Source organism: Candida orthopsilosis (assembly GCF_000315875.1).
Source record: "Candida orthopsilosis Co 90-125, chromosome 3 draft sequence".
NCBI classification, from domain to species: domain Eukaryota; kingdom Fungi; phylum Ascomycota; class Pichiomycetes; order Serinales; family Debaryomycetaceae; genus Lodderomyces; species Lodderomyces orthopsilosis.
Window position 1 is genome coordinate 331883 of NC_018296.1, and position 18173 is coordinate 350055.

The window sequence follows — 18173 nt, forward strand, 5'->3', positions numbered from 1 at the left end:
GCAAAAAAATACCAAGGAAACACCGGTCAGAACATTTGTTCTCGTCACGAATTCCTCAAAATTTAAACTCCGAGAATTCTTCCAAAACAAACTCTCGGAATCGAATACCTCCGACAACCGTTGTACAAAACACGGGCTCTTTACTTGATACGGTAGTCTCTCCGCATTTCATCTTAACGGTGCATCAAGAGTTTGCTGCAGTTTTTCTCAAACTTCATAAAGTAATTCAGTTGCAAAGATTTAACCAACACGAAGCTCAATTTGCAATCAATGTCCTTTCGGCTCAAGTACATAAGTACTAACACTGTCTCTACGGATAAGCTGTGCATAGTGAGTAGACTATTGTTTACAGGCATATTACCTCTAGATCCACGAAGTTGATAAACATTTTCATTGGAAACCATGCATTTACATTATATACCTTATCAAAGTACCCTTTATCCAAGCCACAGCCATATACAGCACCAATGACGAAACCAGAATCGTTGTCACAACCGTCATATAAGCCAACCCAGTCACAACATGCAACGCTTCAATAACATAGATGAATCCAATCATATCAAATGTTCTATACGGTATTGAAATATCGTACGGCCAAATCAAAGTCAATATTCGAAACAATTTCACTGATCCAGAGCACATAATCGTTGTTAAAAGTACTGCTGTCACGTATCCCCTATGATCATGTTGAGGAATGACCGTGTTTTGCCAGTTCCCAAATCCATAATGTCCACGTAGAATACATTGCATTATGAAATTGGACACCAAATGACGCAAGCTAATCACGATAATGAAAAACATATATTGACTTGTTAAGCTCTGTCGTAGTACCAATTGTGATATCCCTTCTTCACTTTTTCCTTGCTGCCAAAATTGACTCCTTTCAAAAGTTGCCCATGTCAAGTATACATCAAATAAAATAATTAAAGTTATTAATCGAATCAAATTCTGATATTTTAAACCCCAACTGCTGTGGCTGATAATCTGCCATTCGGTTAAATTATATGCTAAATGTCGATATGCTGGCTTTTTCAATAATAAAATATCAAGAAATAAAATCACAGTATCATATTCGATATATTTGTCACAAATTTTATTGCATGATTCACAAACGGTTAATTTCACATATTCACTTTTGTACTTGGAGTATAAGGATGGTATATTGCGATGTCCACATTCAATGCAAATCATGAATTTGTTTTGAGAGGAAGCATAATGGGGTTTATGATCTTTGGCTTCTTTTTTTTCTTCTGTGTTTCTTAGTATATACTACTAGTGAATAATGTAAATTCGTAATTTCGTTAAAATAGCTCTATTTATACATAGTCTAAATACATAGCTCTGGTGGTGGCGGGATATCTGGGATGTGACCCAATTCAAATGACGGTGCTTTGAAAGCTTCTTGTGCAGCTATACTTAATTTGGCAAGCAGACTTGAGACGTGATCTGGTTTAGTCGATCCATTAGCAGTTGTCGATCGAAATGCTGAGTTTGTGTTGGTACTACTTGTAGACCCAAATACCATCAGAGAAGGTCCCTGTTGTCCAGTTCGATTTGATGCCAGGTTTGAACCGAAAGAGTTCAGGTTGCCAACAGAGGCAAATGGTGACAGCGTCAGCGAAGGTTTAGCTTGCCCGAATTGTGACAGTGACAGCGACGCATTCGGTTGTCCAAACGCATTGGTCACTGCACCAGTGCCAGTTGAATTTGAAGAGGTACCGAATGGCGAAACCGATGATTGTTGCTGTGCAAAGGGATTCGATGCAATGGCACTAAATGGTGATGCTGTTGACGTTTGATTATTTCCAAATGCCGAGGAAGACCCGCCCGATGAACCAAATGCGGAACTTGGTACCGATATGCTAGCAGGAGTAGATCCAAATGCCAGTGGTTGATTTGGTTTGGCATTTCCAAATCCACTACTTCCAAACCCACTGCCCCCGAATGCTGACAGTGTAGTAGTTTTATTGCTTTGTCCGAACGCAGATGATGCTGACGGATTACCAAACCCTGCACTGGTTGTATTGCTAGAGGCAGCATTACCAAACAGAGACGAGGTGTTTGCAGCTACTCCAAATGCTCCACCAGTTGACCCTTGTGTCAGACTCGATCCAAACGCTGATGTAATAGGTTGACTTGTTTGATTTCCAAACGCTGATCCTATACTATTCAGAAATGCTCCGAAATGGCTGGGTTGTGATGTGGATTTGCTCTGTGCTCCAAATGCCAGCGTGGTATTATTGTTACCGCCAAATGCTGAACTTCCAAATCCAGCATCGCCAAATCCCGTGCCGTTGCTGGTGGTTGTAGATGCAGGTTTCCCGAATCCTGAACTTCCGAATCCTGAACTTCCGAATCCTGAACTCCCAAATGCAGAGCTTCCTGGTCCGGAATTTCCAAAACTAGAACTACCAAAACCAGAGCTGCCAAAACCAGAACTGCCAAAACCCGAATTTCCAAATCCTTGACTAGTGTTTGCAATACCTCCAGAACCAAATCCAGAAGCTGTCGACTTAGAATTCGTTGCAAAGGGGTTCGATTGGCCCCCAAACGTGCCTGATGATCCAAACATGGTTGGAAAGAGCTAAGAAGAAAGTTATCCATGTACATTTTGTTTTTTGTTTTTTGCGCACGCAATTTTCTATCAATATTACAATTCTATTACCTTGTATTAGATTGAATTATCGTTCTACATTCATTGGTCAAAAGTAAAACCTTTTGCGAGCATATACCATATGCGTCGTGATATATTCGTTTCATTTCTTCCACAACTTCTGGTTTCGTTTTCGTGCCATTACAAATATCCTGTAATGAATTCTCCAATGCTTTTCGTAAAAACGGTTTTGATAGGGAAATCCCATTAAATTCCATTTTATCAAATCCCTCAATAAGGCCAATACCTAGAGGTGAAGGTTCAATGTATTCAACCTTACCTCGTTTCACCTTAGTGACATATTTACGTGACAAAATTTTATCAATATGTTCTGCAATTGTTGCATCGGTACCTATGCCATTGGCATCCATCAAGGCAATCAATTCGGGCTCTGTCATCAATTGTGGTGGACTTGTTTTACCTTCTTTCATCAACCCACTCGAAATCTTCACCTTTTCCCCTTCGTGAAAACTTGGTAACAGTTTCGAACTTTCCCACTTTTTGTAAGTAAATATGTCTAAATAGTTTCTTTCGGTGACCATTAGTCCACTTGCTGTGAAAAACTCATCACCCCACTTCAACGTTGCCAGTGTCAACATACCTTTGGCATCTTTTGAGCAACATGCTAAAAATCGTCGTACAACATACTCATATACCTTCTTTTCGTTGGCACTGCCCAATGAGTCAATCGAAACGTAATTTACAGGATGAATTGCCGGATGCGCATGATCATCGTGCGACCCATTTCTTGGCTGTTCATGGCCATTGCTTAGTAGTCCTCCACTATACAGTCCCCATCGCAGATCTTGCTTCTGCTTCTCAAATATGCCCTTAAAATCCATTGTAGGAGGGTACTTATCAGTTTCTGTTCTCGGATATGATATAAAACCTCGATTGTACAATTTCTCTGCAGCTTCAAGAGTGGCTTTCGCTGACATTTTAAAGTACTTAGCACAATCTTTTTGCAACTCAACAGTAGTGAGCGGTAATGGACGGTAATTCGAGGTTGGCTTTGTTTCCAATTTGGTGATCTCGCCTTGCTCGTGTTTAAGGCACCTTTCATACATGAGCAAAACATATAGCCGATCAAAGATGTGACCCTTTACCCAATTAAATGTAGTTCTCTTACTTTCCTTTCGTAGCATAGGTTCAATATACCAAAATGGTTCAGGCTTAAAGCTTTTTACCCTCTTGTATCTATCGACGACAAAACCAAGCGTTGGAAATTGACATGTACCGTAAGAAGCTATGTCCTTCTTATCAATAATATTCTTTGATTTTAGGTTATCCGTTAAAAGCCGCGTGAAACTCGTGCCAACTCTAAAATCGAGCTCCATTCGACACGACACTGCTGAGGCTGCTTTCATGTCTAATTCAATAGGGGATTTGGCTGCACGTAGAATATGATTTCGTTCAAGATGAGAAAACTTGCTTCTCCAAACATCACTAAGCGAAATTCGACTATTTCCCTTCTTTGCGGCATCAAAGATCTCTTTACCAATGAATTCTCCCTCACGATCACAATCGGTCCATATCATCAATTTGTCTGAGTTTCTAGCCTCAATCGCTATATTATCAAACACGTCCTGCTTTGTTATTTTCGTTATTATCTCCGCCGTGAATAATCTTTCTGCAGCACATTTGCCCCACTGGTACTGTGGTGGGAAGTCAAGGTTTGTAATATGCCCAACAACTGAGGTCATTGTCACGTCACAGAGGCCACGATCTGGAAAGGCAAATTTAAAGTCATAGTTTTTGATGTATTTGTTTTTTGAGTTTCGTACCAGTACTCTTCCTCCTCCTAATATATTTGCCACTTCCTTCGCAATTGATGGTTTTTCTGCCACACATAGAATCTTCATAAGTTGGCTGTGTCAGTTCGAGGTACCGTTGGTGGTTTTAGTAGTTGACTTTCCTGATCTGGGATGTCTCTATTTTGTTTTTTTAACCATGCGATATACTACGCGTATGCCACAAAGTTGGGGCACAGATGTAGGGATACATTCAAAGTAGAGTATTCGACTAGTATCTCAAGGCTTGGAAGAAGTAGAGTGCAACTTGATTGAGAGTGGCTTACTCGGGGTTAAATTCAGCGTTCACGGAAAGGTTGCAATTCATAAACTAAGCTCATTCTTTTTACCGAAGGCAAACCAACATCAAACGACGTAGTAAGAAATAGTATTCAAGAAGCAACAACTACTCTAATTATATAAGGGAGCTTTAAATATAGTCGTTGACAACTGGGAATTTTCTATGTGTCGATTCTCCGTCTGTACTGTGGATCCTCAGAAATTAAAAAAGATAAGATAATCATATCTTCTCAACAAAGTAAACAACTCCACATCAATGGATAATGAATACGAATCAATAAATCTAGCGTCAACTCTCAAGAGTGAATTGAAAGCGAAATCGCCAAGAAATCATGCTCAGTACCAACAACAGGTGCCAGTTTCGGAAAGTGAAAGTTATGATGACGATGAATTCGAGCATGATCCAGAGGAGTTTATAACAGACAAACACGGGGATCTTCCAGAGGAACCTTGTTTTAAGAAGGACATATTACATCCCAGTGGTCAGTCAGATGCAAATTTAGCAGATTCCGATAACACATTGAAATTGGGCCTGTTGCATTTATCGGAGCTTGTGCCACCTCTGAACAACCAAAACTTTAATGAGCCAATACAGTATCTTTCAGGACGAATAAGTACGCTTGAGAGACAGTTAGTGGAGCACACGCAAAACTATAACACTTTATTGAACGATGGAAATTCAAATGTGACTGAGATAAGGTCAGCGGTTCTGCAAATTTTTCATCAGTTGTCTGAATGCTACTTTTCATTAAATGAGCTATATTCAAAGGACGTGTCGTATACAAAATCAGTGAATACCTACTTTAACACTTGGAACTCGAAACGTGATAGAGTTTTGCAAAAAATAAAGAAAGCAAAGAGTATCAAGAGTGCCCATGGTGCCAAACTTGCTGAGCTATTGAATGAGTCTGCAGTTGTAGATGACGAGATTGGAGATCTTCAAAAGCGGATCGCAGTTTTACAGAATAAAAAATCAGTATTAAACAAGGAGATAGAGGACACCACTAGTGTTTTGGAGAGCAGAACTGCTACATATGGAGAGAATTTGCGATATTTGGAACTGGATGGGCGAGAAATTTTACTAGACTATTTATCATACAATGGCCTACCTGAGTCTGAGCTAGCAACCTTGGTAAAGGAACAAACTATAGATCTCTCATTCACCATGCCTGAGAAAGTAAATTCCAATTCCGAAACCAAATTAGAATATTCCATATCGCAGCCTAAGGCTAACAACAATATCAGTGCTTTCAGCGAGAACGATGCAGAAAGATCCATTGGAATGAAGCCTTACGAACCTCCTCCGGTAGCCACATCCAATATTACACGGCAAAATACCCCTCCTCCACACGACGAATCGTTAATGAATCACGGACATGGCCCAACGGCATTCGAGAAAGGGTATGCCACGGGTGCCCAAAATTCGAGACTACTTAAAAATCAAGTTCAAGGTTTTTTTCATAAGGTTATTCTGCATGTTCCAAGAAGAAGCGAGACACCTCAACTCAAACCAAATAGCAATACAGCTACAACTTTGGATGTAGGGCCTATTACCACCTTTCTACGACTACGGGTAGAAGCTTTAAACGATCAAGTGATAAATACATCCAAGACGGCAGCACTCTACCATGAACGCAACAAACAATGGGCTCAAATACAACAATTAATGACTTCACAAGAGGAAAAGCTTGAGCAAATTTTGAAAGGGTCTAAAGCTGATGGTGATGCTACACCTGTACTACATGTATTGACTCAAACTAGAGATCAGTTAGAGCTGGCTGCCAAATTAATTTCTGATGTGGACTCGCTGGAAATTTTGCTGCAATTGGTCAACCATGAGATCACCGCAGTTACCGAGGCAATACTTATTGTGTCCAAAGAAGGTCATAATCCAGGATCAAAGCAATTGAAACAGAGTTGATGTAATAATGCAAATGTGTACTCCTTGTGTGTAAATATAATGTAAATGCTATTAAGTAATGCTGAGTTCATTTTCTAGGGGGTGGTTTCCTTTTGATAAATAAATTTGGTGCTTTAGGCTTAGGCGGAAGAACGATACCGGATGATGTCGGACCAAGAGGTTTCTTTGGAAGTGTGCCTGAAGAAGTCGGATTGGGTCGGTTATCGACACTTGGGTTGACTGGTAGTTTTTTAATTTTGGGCGGTACCACCCCTGATGGCTTAGAACTTTCTGCATTGACAACTTTTGCTCCATCGACTTTGTTCTCCATCATAGGATTTGTATTTCCCGGTCTGAGTGGAAGAGTTCCAGAAGAGGTCGGACGTATTGGTTTTGTGAAGCTCGTTGAAGGGGGGTTTGTAACTGCTGGAGAAGTAAAACTTCCATTTGGTTTCTTTGGCAAGTACTGACTAGCTTTAACTTTTTGCTTCTTGCTTTTAGGTTGCAGCCCATCCATTTGGTGCCTCTTTGGAGTTCTATCGATGGAATTGAATGATGATGCAGTTGCATAGTTGGTCAAAAATCCGGAATGAGCCTTTGTCACTGTGTTTCTTTTCTCGGCATCCTCTAGCAACCTCTTCCACACCGCATCCCTCTCCAATGAAGTCTTATTCCCCAAAATCCATAGTGTAGTGCACGCTCTGGTAAGCGCCACATTCATACGACGAACATCACTTAAGAATCCAACATTTCCGTTAGCACTAGCTCTAACACATGACATGATAATAATTTCTTTTTCCTGACCTTGGAACCCATCTACTGTGTTGAAATCTATTTCATTGAATATTAATCTCCCATAAGCTCTTTCAAATACACTTTTAATGGTTCTGATTTGTTCTTTATATGGTGAGATTATACCAATTTTACCTGCGATGTCACTTTGCGGAACCATTGTCATCATTTTCTGTACCAATTGCAAACAAACATTGGCTTCTTCTTTGTTGAACAATGAACGTGTCAACTCATTCTTCTCATGCCTACTCACAATATCAAAAAATCTGTACGGCGACAATGGGTCAATCAAATGCCAGGGTCGTGTATTTTTCTCCTTCATTCCTGGGCCGTCAATTAACTTAGACTGATAAAATTCGGCACTTGGAAATTTAGAAATCATAGGATGCATTCTGTATTGCGTGTTCAACAAGTAAACGGAGTCAGGGTAATTTTGTTGCATTCTGACAAATAAGCTCTGATCGTAATTTAAAGATGCAGCCGATTGGGACAACACTGTAGGTGGTAATTGATTTGGGTCACCAACCATAATACACTTTTTACAACCGTATCGGAGTGGAATTATTGCTGCCAGTTCTAAACACTGACATGCTTCATCGATAATCACTTGATCAAAAGTCACTGATAAATTTGCAACCAAATCGTGTGCGGATCCCGACAAGGTGGCACACAAAATGTTGGCTTCGGACAATATTCTTGCTTGAATATTTCTTCTATCAATTTCCTTGTTTCTGTATGCGATGGATGATCGTTCTCTTTGATCATCAAGTTTTTTGGTTAGCTCGCTTCTTTGTTTATTAATCTCAAGCAACTTTTGTTGCACGCCATCTTTCTCCTTCGGGTCCAACGTCTCATCATTGAGTCTTGATCTAAGCCTGTCTCTTTCTTGAGTCATTTTGTTGAGCTCGGACCTAAGATTTGGATCAGTTACGACTTCCACTTGCTTAGTTTGCAACTCCTTGTCAACTAACTCTTCCAATGTTAAGTCCTTCACCGCTGGGTTGATGGCGTCACTTCTTCCAAGTCTAACAACCTTCAAAGGCATATGTTCACCTTTTGAATTTTTAACCCCGTTTCTCAATCTTACCACCAATTCATCAACTGCTGCATTACTTGGCGCACAGATTAAAATTTTGGCCTTCGATGGTGGAGACAGGGACTTGGAAGGCATCTCAATGACTTTCTCATTTGTTCCATGAGACAATGAATATCCAACTATACCCAAGATAGTCTTTGTTTTACCCGTCCCGGGTGGTCCTTGAATCAAGGAAAATCCTTCACTTTGATAAGAGCCAATAATAGCCTTTGCTTGTGACATGTTTACATCGTAAAGTTTATGCATGTGTTCCACATCCTTGTCATCAACTTGTTTTGGAACGGTGGGAGTTGCCAGAATGATCGAATCCACCAAGTCATAGTACTGCAATCCTCGCAATGACGAAAATTCTCTCTCTACGGTAACCATTTGCATCACCCTCATACCAATGATTGTTGCCTTGGGTGCTAATGTTCCCACAAGTGGAGAAGTTTTTGCTATTCTCAATGTAACATCTGAGTACTCAGGATTAACATATTTGATTTCGCGAATTTTCGCCAAACAGCAGGCAGTGTTGGGAGACTTGATATAATTTCTTCTCTCCTTAGGCTGGATGATTGATTCGTTGTCACACGCAATCACAAGTAAGTCACTCTCCGTCAACTTTCTATTCTCAATCGTTTTTTTGCTCATTGACGTGAATACATCATAGAACCCATCCACTGACGTTCTTGTTCCCACAAGAATTTGAAACGGATCCTCAACTACAGTATCTCTCGCTGATTGAATTTGTTGCCAGCATTCAAGCATGAACAATGGCTCCATCACGGATACATATTCATTGACGTCTTTGTAAGTGTTCTTAACCTTGGTGTATGCTGACTTGTCACCCGAAGGATAATCATTTCTAAGGTTGTAGCTCCATTGCAATATAGTGAGATACAACAGCTTGAGGTCCACATTCAATCTTAATCTCATCCTTTCCTTGTCCAGCTTTTCAGTCTGCGCTCTGTTTTTTGGTATTCTATCAATCAGATTGATCACTTTCCCGTTCATGTCAAGCTCTGTAATTTTAGACACCTTTTTCTTGGTAACAAATAGGTCACTGGTGTCGATATCGCCTTCATCGTCTGACGAATCTGATGTGACTTTCTTATGTCTGAGAGTATTTAGAGATCGGCCTATCACTGGTGGCGCCCTTTTGGAATTGAAACCAGCCGGACGTGGAGGTGCAGGAACGTGTGCTGGTGGTTTTACCGGCTTGGCGGCAACCCGAGAGTTGTTTAGCTCCCGGCGAATGTTCTCAAGACTATTGAGTCCCTTAACTTCCTTTGGTGGAGGAGCAACCGGAGGCTCACTTGTAACATGTCCAAATCTCGCCAATGTTTGTTGCTGCTTTGCCGTACTTTGAAATTTGATTGCAGTAGTTGGCGATACCTCCTTGACAAATTCGATTTTCGATTGGTCTTTCGCATATGCATTTTCAACAATCTTGTTGACCAAGTTCTCATTGACCAGCCTTGCTCGCGATATAATATCATTTCGCTGTTCCTCCTTCAATTTGTTATTGAATTTTTTTGCTCTTACACCGAAGTTTGCGAGCTTTTCAATTATGCCATCATCCATGACAAACTTCCGATCTTTGGCCAAATCAAATACTTTGAAAACAAGAGCCACACATGAGTCTAAGAGGGCTGAGTCCCCTAATTTAAGCCACGACACCATGTATTGGAATGCATTCATAAAAACTGCAAACAAATTGGATGCAGATTTTTCACCAGCGTACGGTCTGATTGCGTCGGTAAATGGACGAAAAGATTCCAATAATTGATTACTCAAATCCAAAGTGTCCCTGGTGAAGTCGACCAACTCGTGCATGTGATACTTACCAGCCCAAAACACTGCCTTTTGGTAGATCATAACCAAAAATGATAAAGTCGCGCTCCAAAATTGTTCAACTTCCTTAAATGCCCCTGCAACGTCCTTTAAGGATAAAATTGAACTCAAGGGATCTGTAAGTGCTTTCACAACATCCATGATAATCCTTACTGCTTTGGGTGTTGGCTCGAATGCTTCCAAATTAGTCAATACCGAGAGACTGTAATTAATTGCACTCAAGGTTAATTTGAAATTGTGACTCAAACTTTCCTCAACACACTCAAACCTCCCACTTCCTTCATAAACTTGACTTAAAAGCTCCAAAGCCGATTGAGTGATCAATGGAGAGAAAATACAAGACCATATAGCGTCGACACAATGTATATCGCTCAAAATTTCTTTGAGAACAGTCTGAGGTGCAAGGCTGATGTTGCCAAATATCAGGTTTGCATATTTGGTTACAACTTCCAAAGACCTTTCGTGTTGCTCCTTCGCCCCCGTTAACCGCTTGTTAACACCTTCAACTTTTGTGGGATGAAATTTTACCACAAGAATCAATTTCTTGAGACACTTTATAATCTCTTTTGCAAAACTCGCATCCAGGTTTATTCTCGACTTTGCTAAAGCTTCCCAAAGCAATGGAAATGTGTCATACATTAAAGGGATTTTATATTCGAGCAACAACACACTGTTGTGGCTTAGAATGGCGACATCGTACCTGATGCACTTAGTAATAAGATCTATAGCGTATTCACTTTTCGCGTTCACAGCTAATGCAACTAAAGCTTCACTGACACAATCAATCTTAGCTCTCGCTTGCCTATGAGTCAGTAGCTTTACTGTATAATTTGCATTACTCAAATCACCCTCATCGTCGAACTCAAAAGCTCTGTTGAGTAGCTTGCATCCAAAGTTTCTCAAGTATGTCTCTTTTTTCACACCCGAATTATTTGTTGTGCCGTCAACCGAAAAGTTCAATAAGAACACGCTCAACTTTACACAAACATTTTCTTTCTCAGACAGAGGAACCGATTCGACCATCCTGTGCATCCATTGTAGCAAGTCGTTTAAATTCAAATCGTTCCCAGTTTGCTCTTCCATTGGAGCTTGTAACAATTGCTTGCGAAATGCAGGATTAAACTTGACGCAGTCTAAAATTTGCAGGTGGGTGATTGGTCCGGTTTCTGACCACAAACGTGAGTTTAAGCGACACAAGAGCTTTCCAAACACTTTCAACAAGATCGGTAGAGGCTCATTCAAACCGGACATTAAACTATTTGCAAGAAGTCTTATTATGGGGTATAGTCTTAAGTTTTTGTATTGACTCATAACTTCAATGTCCATTGGCATATTAAGTCTGGTTTCAAATGCATCATCATTAACAAAGTCCACGATATGACTAAAATTTTGCCAAAACGTGATTGCGTTTTTGTCAGTGTAAAAAGACGGATCTTGAATCTTGTATAAATAGATATTAAACTCCTGTACAACTGCTTCATTGAGTCCTACTTTGTCGTACACCACCTGTTTATGTCTCAATTTCATGATCCATCTAGTCACCCACGATTTTTCATCACCTATCCCCTCAAACAATAGATAAACCAATCCTGGTAGCAAATTTTGTGGTATATAATCATTCAGTTGGTTGATCAATGTAGAAATTATTTTTGAAAAAGTGTCGCTAATTGGTTTATATTGTCTCAAGATATCGGGATTATTCATGCACCAGTGAATCGCAACCTTGAGTTGTTCGTCTGTGTCTGTACGTATCGAACCAACGCGCAGGTATGATGCTTTAATCGATGGTGATAATATCGAACTCTCCCATGCAGTTATTGTATTCAAGAATTGCTGGACGTTGGTGATTGGAATTCGTCTCTTAGTAGCAAAGCTTAGTCTTAACTCGGCTTTTCCTTTGCTGAAACAGCGTAGACAATTTTCACAAGTAGTTAGGCATCTGGCAATGCTGGGTTGTAGGTCTGGGCCATATGAGCTATTTGGGAACGAAAAAAGGATCAACGAGTAGGTCGCAATCGGATAAAGGTGTTGGTTGCAGAACCAATGATCTGTTGACGTGTGTTGCATCAAGTAATCATGGCTACGTGTAATGGCCTGTTCGTGTACGGATCCATCACGGGCTCCATCGAGAGACCTCCTAATGATTGATACGAGATCATCGTATTCTTTGTCATCACTAGCGGCGTTTTGTTGCACGCTCATCATTTGAGGTAAATGGGAACGTAAAACTTTTAGTAAACAACAAAATCACCGGTTTCTTTCAAAGAAAACACTCAAATTACTTGAATAGTATAACTGTGTTTTTGTAAAGAGAACGATTAATATGAAACGCGTGTCGTTTCCAAATGCTCTTGGACTGACTTTGAAGAGATCATGATGAATCAATTTTTTTAGAAGAAATGTGAGAGACGCTTCTGAAGTTGAAGTGTCGCTACCAAGAACTCATCAAAAATCTTATGAGCACAAACACGTTCAACAGATGAAGATAAGATTGTCGGTCTTTACATAAATGTAAACCCCATGCCTTACAAAATCAAAGCCATTTGAATTATTAACTTAGAAGCTATGTACAAAGGTGGGGACTTGTATCACAATCTTTACTAATGAGTCTTGAAACAATTCAAATTTACTCCAATATTTTTGGATTCTCCTTGTCCAACAAACCTCCTTCCTTCTTTTCCTTACCTTGTTCAACATACTTTTTTCCAAAAAGTAGTACTAGAAATTTCTCATACAATTTGAAGAGATATCCGGCCGCTACTATAATACCACCTACGATTGTCCCCAATTTAGCAATAAACTGTAGGAAAGGGATTCTTTTTTCACGTATGATCAACTTTATTGGCTCAAATTCGTAAGCAAAATATATTCCCGGTATCCCTTGTGGTTTTTTGGAGTGTGGGTTGACTTTCACGATGTGGTGATTCTCTGTCAAGGAGTATTGGGTCGTGTCAACCTCCAAACCTAGCTTCTCGTACAATGTGGGAACAACCTTTGAATGATAGAGGTATATTTGCAAGTTTTCCTCAGTCACCTTACCTGTAGCATCCAATGGATTGTTTAAAAAGGGGAAAAAATCACCATATGAAAATTCCTGTATTACGTGGCTGAAATTAAGTGCTTCCACTGGCACAAACAGTCTGTCTTTGTACCCTAATCCCTTTGCTGTTATCCTGAATTCCCCTTTAACTTGATTTACTGGTATAGAGCCAAAGATATGACAAGCAGGAGCTCCTTCGTTCACCCTTCGACCCAATTGACTGAATTCAGCTCTCAAGCTCTCTTGCATAACTTCATCCAAATCGGGAGTTTCATGGAAATCGTTTGGGTTATTTATAGAGAACCCAGATGGGATGAAAAACTTAAGTCCTTCGAAGTTCAATGTCTCACCGGCAAGAAATCTGTCTCCGGCGATATCCACAGCATTTGTGTGTAGAAATTCACACGGCATTGCCACAATCATATCAAGATTTATAGTCAAATCAGATCGTAAAACATCATCAACAATGAATTGTCGATCCACATACCCGCCTATATAACCACCAATCTCAACCCACAATATAAGTAAGCCAAAAAAGTATGTAAGTAAAGTGGAAAGACCGCCTCTTTGCGATCGTACCTGATGCTGGGGGTCTACTTTTGGAAACGCGTCAAAAGTTTTCACCCGTTTGGAAAAGGAGTCCATAGAATGTGTAGGCTATGAAATTATGCAAAGTTCCAAGGTATCAGGTACTGACGGACTCAGCTATTTGTTGACACGATTCGAATTCTTGATTATTTTTTTCGTGCGCTTTGGTACAATTGGAGTGCACTAGGGTGCATGAAAAGTAGTAGTGCTAACTAAGTAGAACTGAATTCTTAGAGTGTCTTGAAGGCTTAGCGTAGCTACATTGTACTTTTACCAAAGAGTTAATTATTTCCAAAAAATAAGCAGATGTCTTCATTGGTTTTAGTTGATGATATCACTTCAGCACTAATTCCATGAAGACTACATCGAAAATTCCCTGTCACCAAACTAGTAGCATTGGAGCCTCCACTACCGTAACACTTTTTGACTAAGGATACAGAGGCAGCAAAAAAGAGTACAGGGTGAATGGCAACAGTTGGTGAAATTTTACATTTTTGTTGTTGTTTTTGCATCCAATTAACTTTAATTAATATTTATGGGGCAAAAAACTTCAAAAGGGTATACTTTGAAAGGTTTTCAGAGCCTGTGGTGATGTATGAGTAGTCGTTAGTATAGCAAGTACCTCTTGAAATACCTAATCAGCACTTGTTGACATCTTGACAATAGTCGGGAGTCAGGTTTCATGTATGCTTACATAATAATTAACAAGAACGCACTTTTGTGTATGGTTCATTCTTTTTAGAGATTTCGCCATTCAGAAGACTCATTTCAGGATACATTTCTACTCTGAAGCATGAGTGAAGACGAGACCAAAGAAATAGAGTTTTCCGAAGATCCAGATATACAAGAGCTACAGTCATGCTCACTCATTTTTGATAAACTAAAAGTTGATTACAACAACCTCGACGGGTCAATAGAGTTACCACTACAAATCGATGAGGAGAAATCAATAAACTTAATAGCAGAAGGCAAGGATGGACTGAATATACCTTTAGCATCCAAGAAGGTCACATTTTTGCCCCCACTTTGGCTACACTTCCATCTACTACAAGGATACCCAGATGAAAACCCACCCTCACTCAACTTGTCATGTTCGGTGATGAAACAGGAGAAGATCAAAGAGGTTGAAGACAAGTTATTTCAAATATGGAGAGATTACAAGGACAGGGTGATATTTAGTATCATTGATTATTTGCGAGAAAGCTCACAATCTTACGTAGATGAGCTACTACCTCCCATAATCGAAGTCTCAGATATCGATCAATATAATCATATATTAGCTTTTGATGTACACGCTAAAGAAGAATTGTTCAACACACAAACATTCACGTGTGAGATATGCCAGATTGGACAGAAAGGAATAAATTGCACACAATTTGATGAATGCTCACACGTTTTTTGCAATGATTGCTTAAAAACATACTTCACTACTAGTATAGTCCAAGGAGAGGTGGATAAAATTCATTGCCCTGAATACAGTTGCACCAAAAACTACATTACTGCCCGAGATGAGTTGATGAAGTTAGAGACATGGACATTGAAGGATGAAGGGGTTAAGGATATGGTGATTAAATTGTTAATTCCCCCAGTTGCAGCAAGCAAGCTTAAAAAATTACTACTGCCTGAATTGATACAGCGGTATTTGACTCTTTTCAAGAAAGGTCAGTATGAGATGATTGGAAAGCTCTTACCAAATAGGCTTGTCAAATGTCCCCGAATAGGTTGTGATGAAGTCATCTTTCGAGAAGACTTGAATGAAAAGTTGGTTATGTGTCCAAAATGTAAGTATGCATTCTGTAACGATTGTCGAAAATCGTATCACGCAAGATTTAAACCTTGTGTTAAGGTTGGTGGAGATGATGAGAAATATGGAGGCATACCAATAGATGATTTGGAAGCTTACAATCATATGGCACAGGGCTCACATGAGAAGAAGATATTGAATGCAAAATATGGTCGAAATAAGATATTGAAAGCTATTGACGAGTACCAGATGGATAAGTTGTTTGAGCAGATGTTGAGGCTGGGCACTGATCTTAAAGAATGTCCTGGTTGTGGCGCTGTGATTGAAAAGTTTGAAGGATGTAACAAAATGAAGTGCAGTGAATGTCTCACTTGTTTTTGCTTCAATTGCGGAACTCAAACTGATAACAGTTATAATCACTTTACTGATCCTAGATCTCCTTGTTACAAGTTACTATTTTTCGGGATGCCAGGAATTGAAGATGAATAGACAAAAAAGCAAAAGTATCTGGTCTATTTTTGTGCACTCTTGGGCCTTTTGTGTGGCCTTGCATACCTATAACATTCCCTATATAGTCTCCTTCTCCTGAATTCATAAACGATATCCAGATGAACAACTCCCTCCATATTGTCATATATCCACCCTTCCTCTTCGTTATCTTTAACAATAAACAAATCAGGTTTCAAAGATCGTTCTTCAATGAAAGCTTTGGGGTTTGTATCCAACACCCACTTGTTCACAAAGCCCATATCAAATTTCCAATCATGTGGCGGTAACACCTCAGACAAGTACTCAACCCCCTGTGGTCTCTTTCCAGAAACCCTAGTTTTATTCTCAGTATCATACATGGTTGTTGAATATCTATAAAATGACCAATTGTGCTTTAAAATGCTCTTGATCTGCAATTGAAACACCTCAACTATTCTGACCTCTGGAGCATCATCAACAATGATATCGTCGCGATCAAATTTCTTCCCATCATTGAGAAGTTCATCAATGAAAGATGAGCTTTGCTCACCATTCGGTTTGTCAGAAACTTGCAGGTCAGAGTCCTGTGTCAATTCCGCCTCTTCTTTTGCTTTTCTGGCTCTAGCCTTCCTGGTGTTGCTCATATCAACCAAATACTTTTTGGCTTTTGGGTGACATAAGATTAGTCCTACCCAGCCAGACTGGATGAAAATAGCCCTCCATGGAATAAACTGACCAAGAAATAAGGTGGCAAACGTGGCGAATAATACACCATAGAATATAAAAGTCGACAATCTCTCATCCTTGAATCCAGCAGTCTCAAAGTAAAATTGCTCCCCTTTATCCATCCCTTTGATTAAGTCTGATGTCAAGTTTTGAAAGTCTCGTAAGTTAATCAAAAGATCCAAATTGGACTTTCTGTGCCTTGCAGTCTCCTTCTTCTCTTTTGATCCGTTGCTGCTTTTCGCCTCGCTCGTGTTTACTTGAGCAGATGAGATGGTAACTTCCGAAGCTTCATCTGAAATTGAATACGTCGACGATGCAACCTCGGCATCCTCTCTTAAATAATCCTCATCAACCATATCTTCAACAATGCTTGACTCCGAGGTGGAGTTGAAAAAACTTAGCAAGGATTGTCCTCTCTTTTTGACTTTGATCAAATCGAGACGTCTTGGTGGATGCCTGTGGACATATCCAGGGATAAGAACGCCAAAAAGAAGAAATATCAAAGGGTAGGCTACAATCAAGTGTGGCCAAAGACAAGCTGCGGTGTATAGCACAAGAACACTTAATGTCTTTGTTGGTTGTTTCCAGGTGACAATGTAAATCAATGCATACTGTAAGGCAAAGAAATCAGTCATCTTGGTAGCCAACTTTTTCACATTGGATGTCAATGTTCCAATTGATAATCCAGGACGTTTGTTCCTCTCAGGATCACGTAACCGCTTCTCAAATACTTCTCTCTCAGGGATATCCTCTGGTAACGTCGACTTTAATAACTTCTCAATCATACGATCAGCAAAGTGACTATTTGTGGAGGATGCCCTGCTTTCGCTATCCTCGGCTGAATCTGGCATGGAAGCAATATGTTGAATATCTTCAGCAGTCAAGTTAGATGGCAATCCCTTGCCATTACTGTTGAATTTTTCCAAACTCATTTCCAAGAGTGTTGAAGCGGTGCTCGCGGCAAGAGCTCTTTTGCTTCCAGGTTTTTGTTGTGCTAAGTTGTTACCTCTTTGGACTGCGCTATTGACTAAGTTGAATGCGAGATCTCTATAATGTTGCTTTGACGAAGACCCATCTGGTGACTCGGGAGAATAAACTGATTGGTATTGTTCTTCTTCCTTGGCCATTATATGTTACCTTGAATTGTAGTTTGTAGAACTTTCGTGGTTGAGAAAACAATCGCTATAGAGTGAACTTGAATTGAATGTGGGGGTGGAAAAGAATGATATTGCTTTACTTT

The 18173-nt window shown here is 39.9% G+C and overlaps 8 protein-coding genes across 8 annotated transcripts; 2 read left to right on the plus strand and 6 right to left on the minus strand. All coding sequences in view use genetic code 12, as the record gives it.

Annotated features, from left to right (window-relative positions):
* Positions 1–408: 408 nt before the first annotated feature.
* Positions 409–1191, minus strand: CORT_0C01640 (Arv1 protein; the record flags this gene model as incomplete). The annotated part of the gene is made up of 1 exon (XM_003868397.1): positions 409–1191. The coding sequence occupies one exon, from the start codon at positions 1189–1191 to the stop codon at positions 409–411; it is 783 nt and encodes a 260-aa protein (XP_003868445.1).
* A 136-nt stretch (positions 1192–1327) lies between these two features.
* On the minus strand, positions 1328–2572 carry CORT_0C01650 (hypothetical protein; the record flags this gene model as incomplete). The annotated part of the gene is made up of 1 exon (XM_003868398.1): positions 1328–2572. One exon carries the CDS (start codon positions 2570–2572, stop codon positions 1328–1330), a length of 1245 nt encoding a protein of 414 aa, XP_003868446.1.
* An 89-nt stretch (positions 2573–2661) lies between these two features.
* Positions 2662–4515, minus strand: CORT_0C01660 (Top3 protein; the record flags this gene model as incomplete). Its single annotated transcript, XM_003868399.1, has 1 exon — positions 2662–4515. The coding sequence occupies one exon, from the start codon at positions 4513–4515 to the stop codon at positions 2662–2664; it is 1854 nt and encodes a 617-aa protein (XP_003868447.1).
* Positions 4516–4999: 484 nt separating this feature from the next.
* Positions 5000–6664, plus strand: CORT_0C01670 (hypothetical protein; the record flags this gene model as incomplete). The annotated part of the gene is made up of 1 exon (XM_003868400.1): positions 5000–6664. One exon carries the CDS (start codon positions 5000–5002, stop codon positions 6662–6664), a length of 1665 nt encoding a protein of 554 aa, XP_003868448.1.
* A 67-nt stretch (positions 6665–6731) lies between these two features.
* Positions 6732–12572, minus strand: CORT_0C01680 (Sen1 helicase; the record flags this gene model as incomplete). Its single annotated transcript, XM_003868401.1, has 1 exon — positions 6732–12572. One exon carries the CDS (start codon positions 12570–12572, stop codon positions 6732–6734), a length of 5841 nt encoding a protein of 1946 aa, XP_003868449.1.
* Positions 12573–12993: 421 nt separating this feature from the next.
* Positions 12994–14052, minus strand: CORT_0C01690 (Erv41 protein; the record flags this gene model as incomplete). Its single annotated transcript, XM_003868402.1, has 1 exon — positions 12994–14052. One exon carries the CDS (start codon positions 14050–14052, stop codon positions 12994–12996), a length of 1059 nt encoding a protein of 352 aa, XP_003868450.1.
* A 736-nt stretch (positions 14053–14788) lies between these two features.
* Positions 14789–16228, plus strand: CORT_0C01700 (hypothetical protein; the record flags this gene model as incomplete). The annotated part of the gene is made up of 1 exon (XM_003868403.1): positions 14789–16228. The coding sequence occupies one exon, from the start codon at positions 14789–14791 to the stop codon at positions 16226–16228; it is 1440 nt and encodes a 479-aa protein (XP_003868451.1).
* A 23-nt stretch (positions 16229–16251) lies between these two features.
* On the minus strand, positions 16252–18060 carry CORT_0C01710 (Pex28 protein; the record flags this gene model as incomplete). Its single annotated transcript, XM_003868404.1, has 1 exon — positions 16252–18060. The coding sequence occupies one exon, from the start codon at positions 18058–18060 to the stop codon at positions 16252–16254; it is 1809 nt and encodes a 602-aa protein (XP_003868452.1).
* Between the last annotated feature and the right edge of the window lie 113 nt (positions 18061–18173).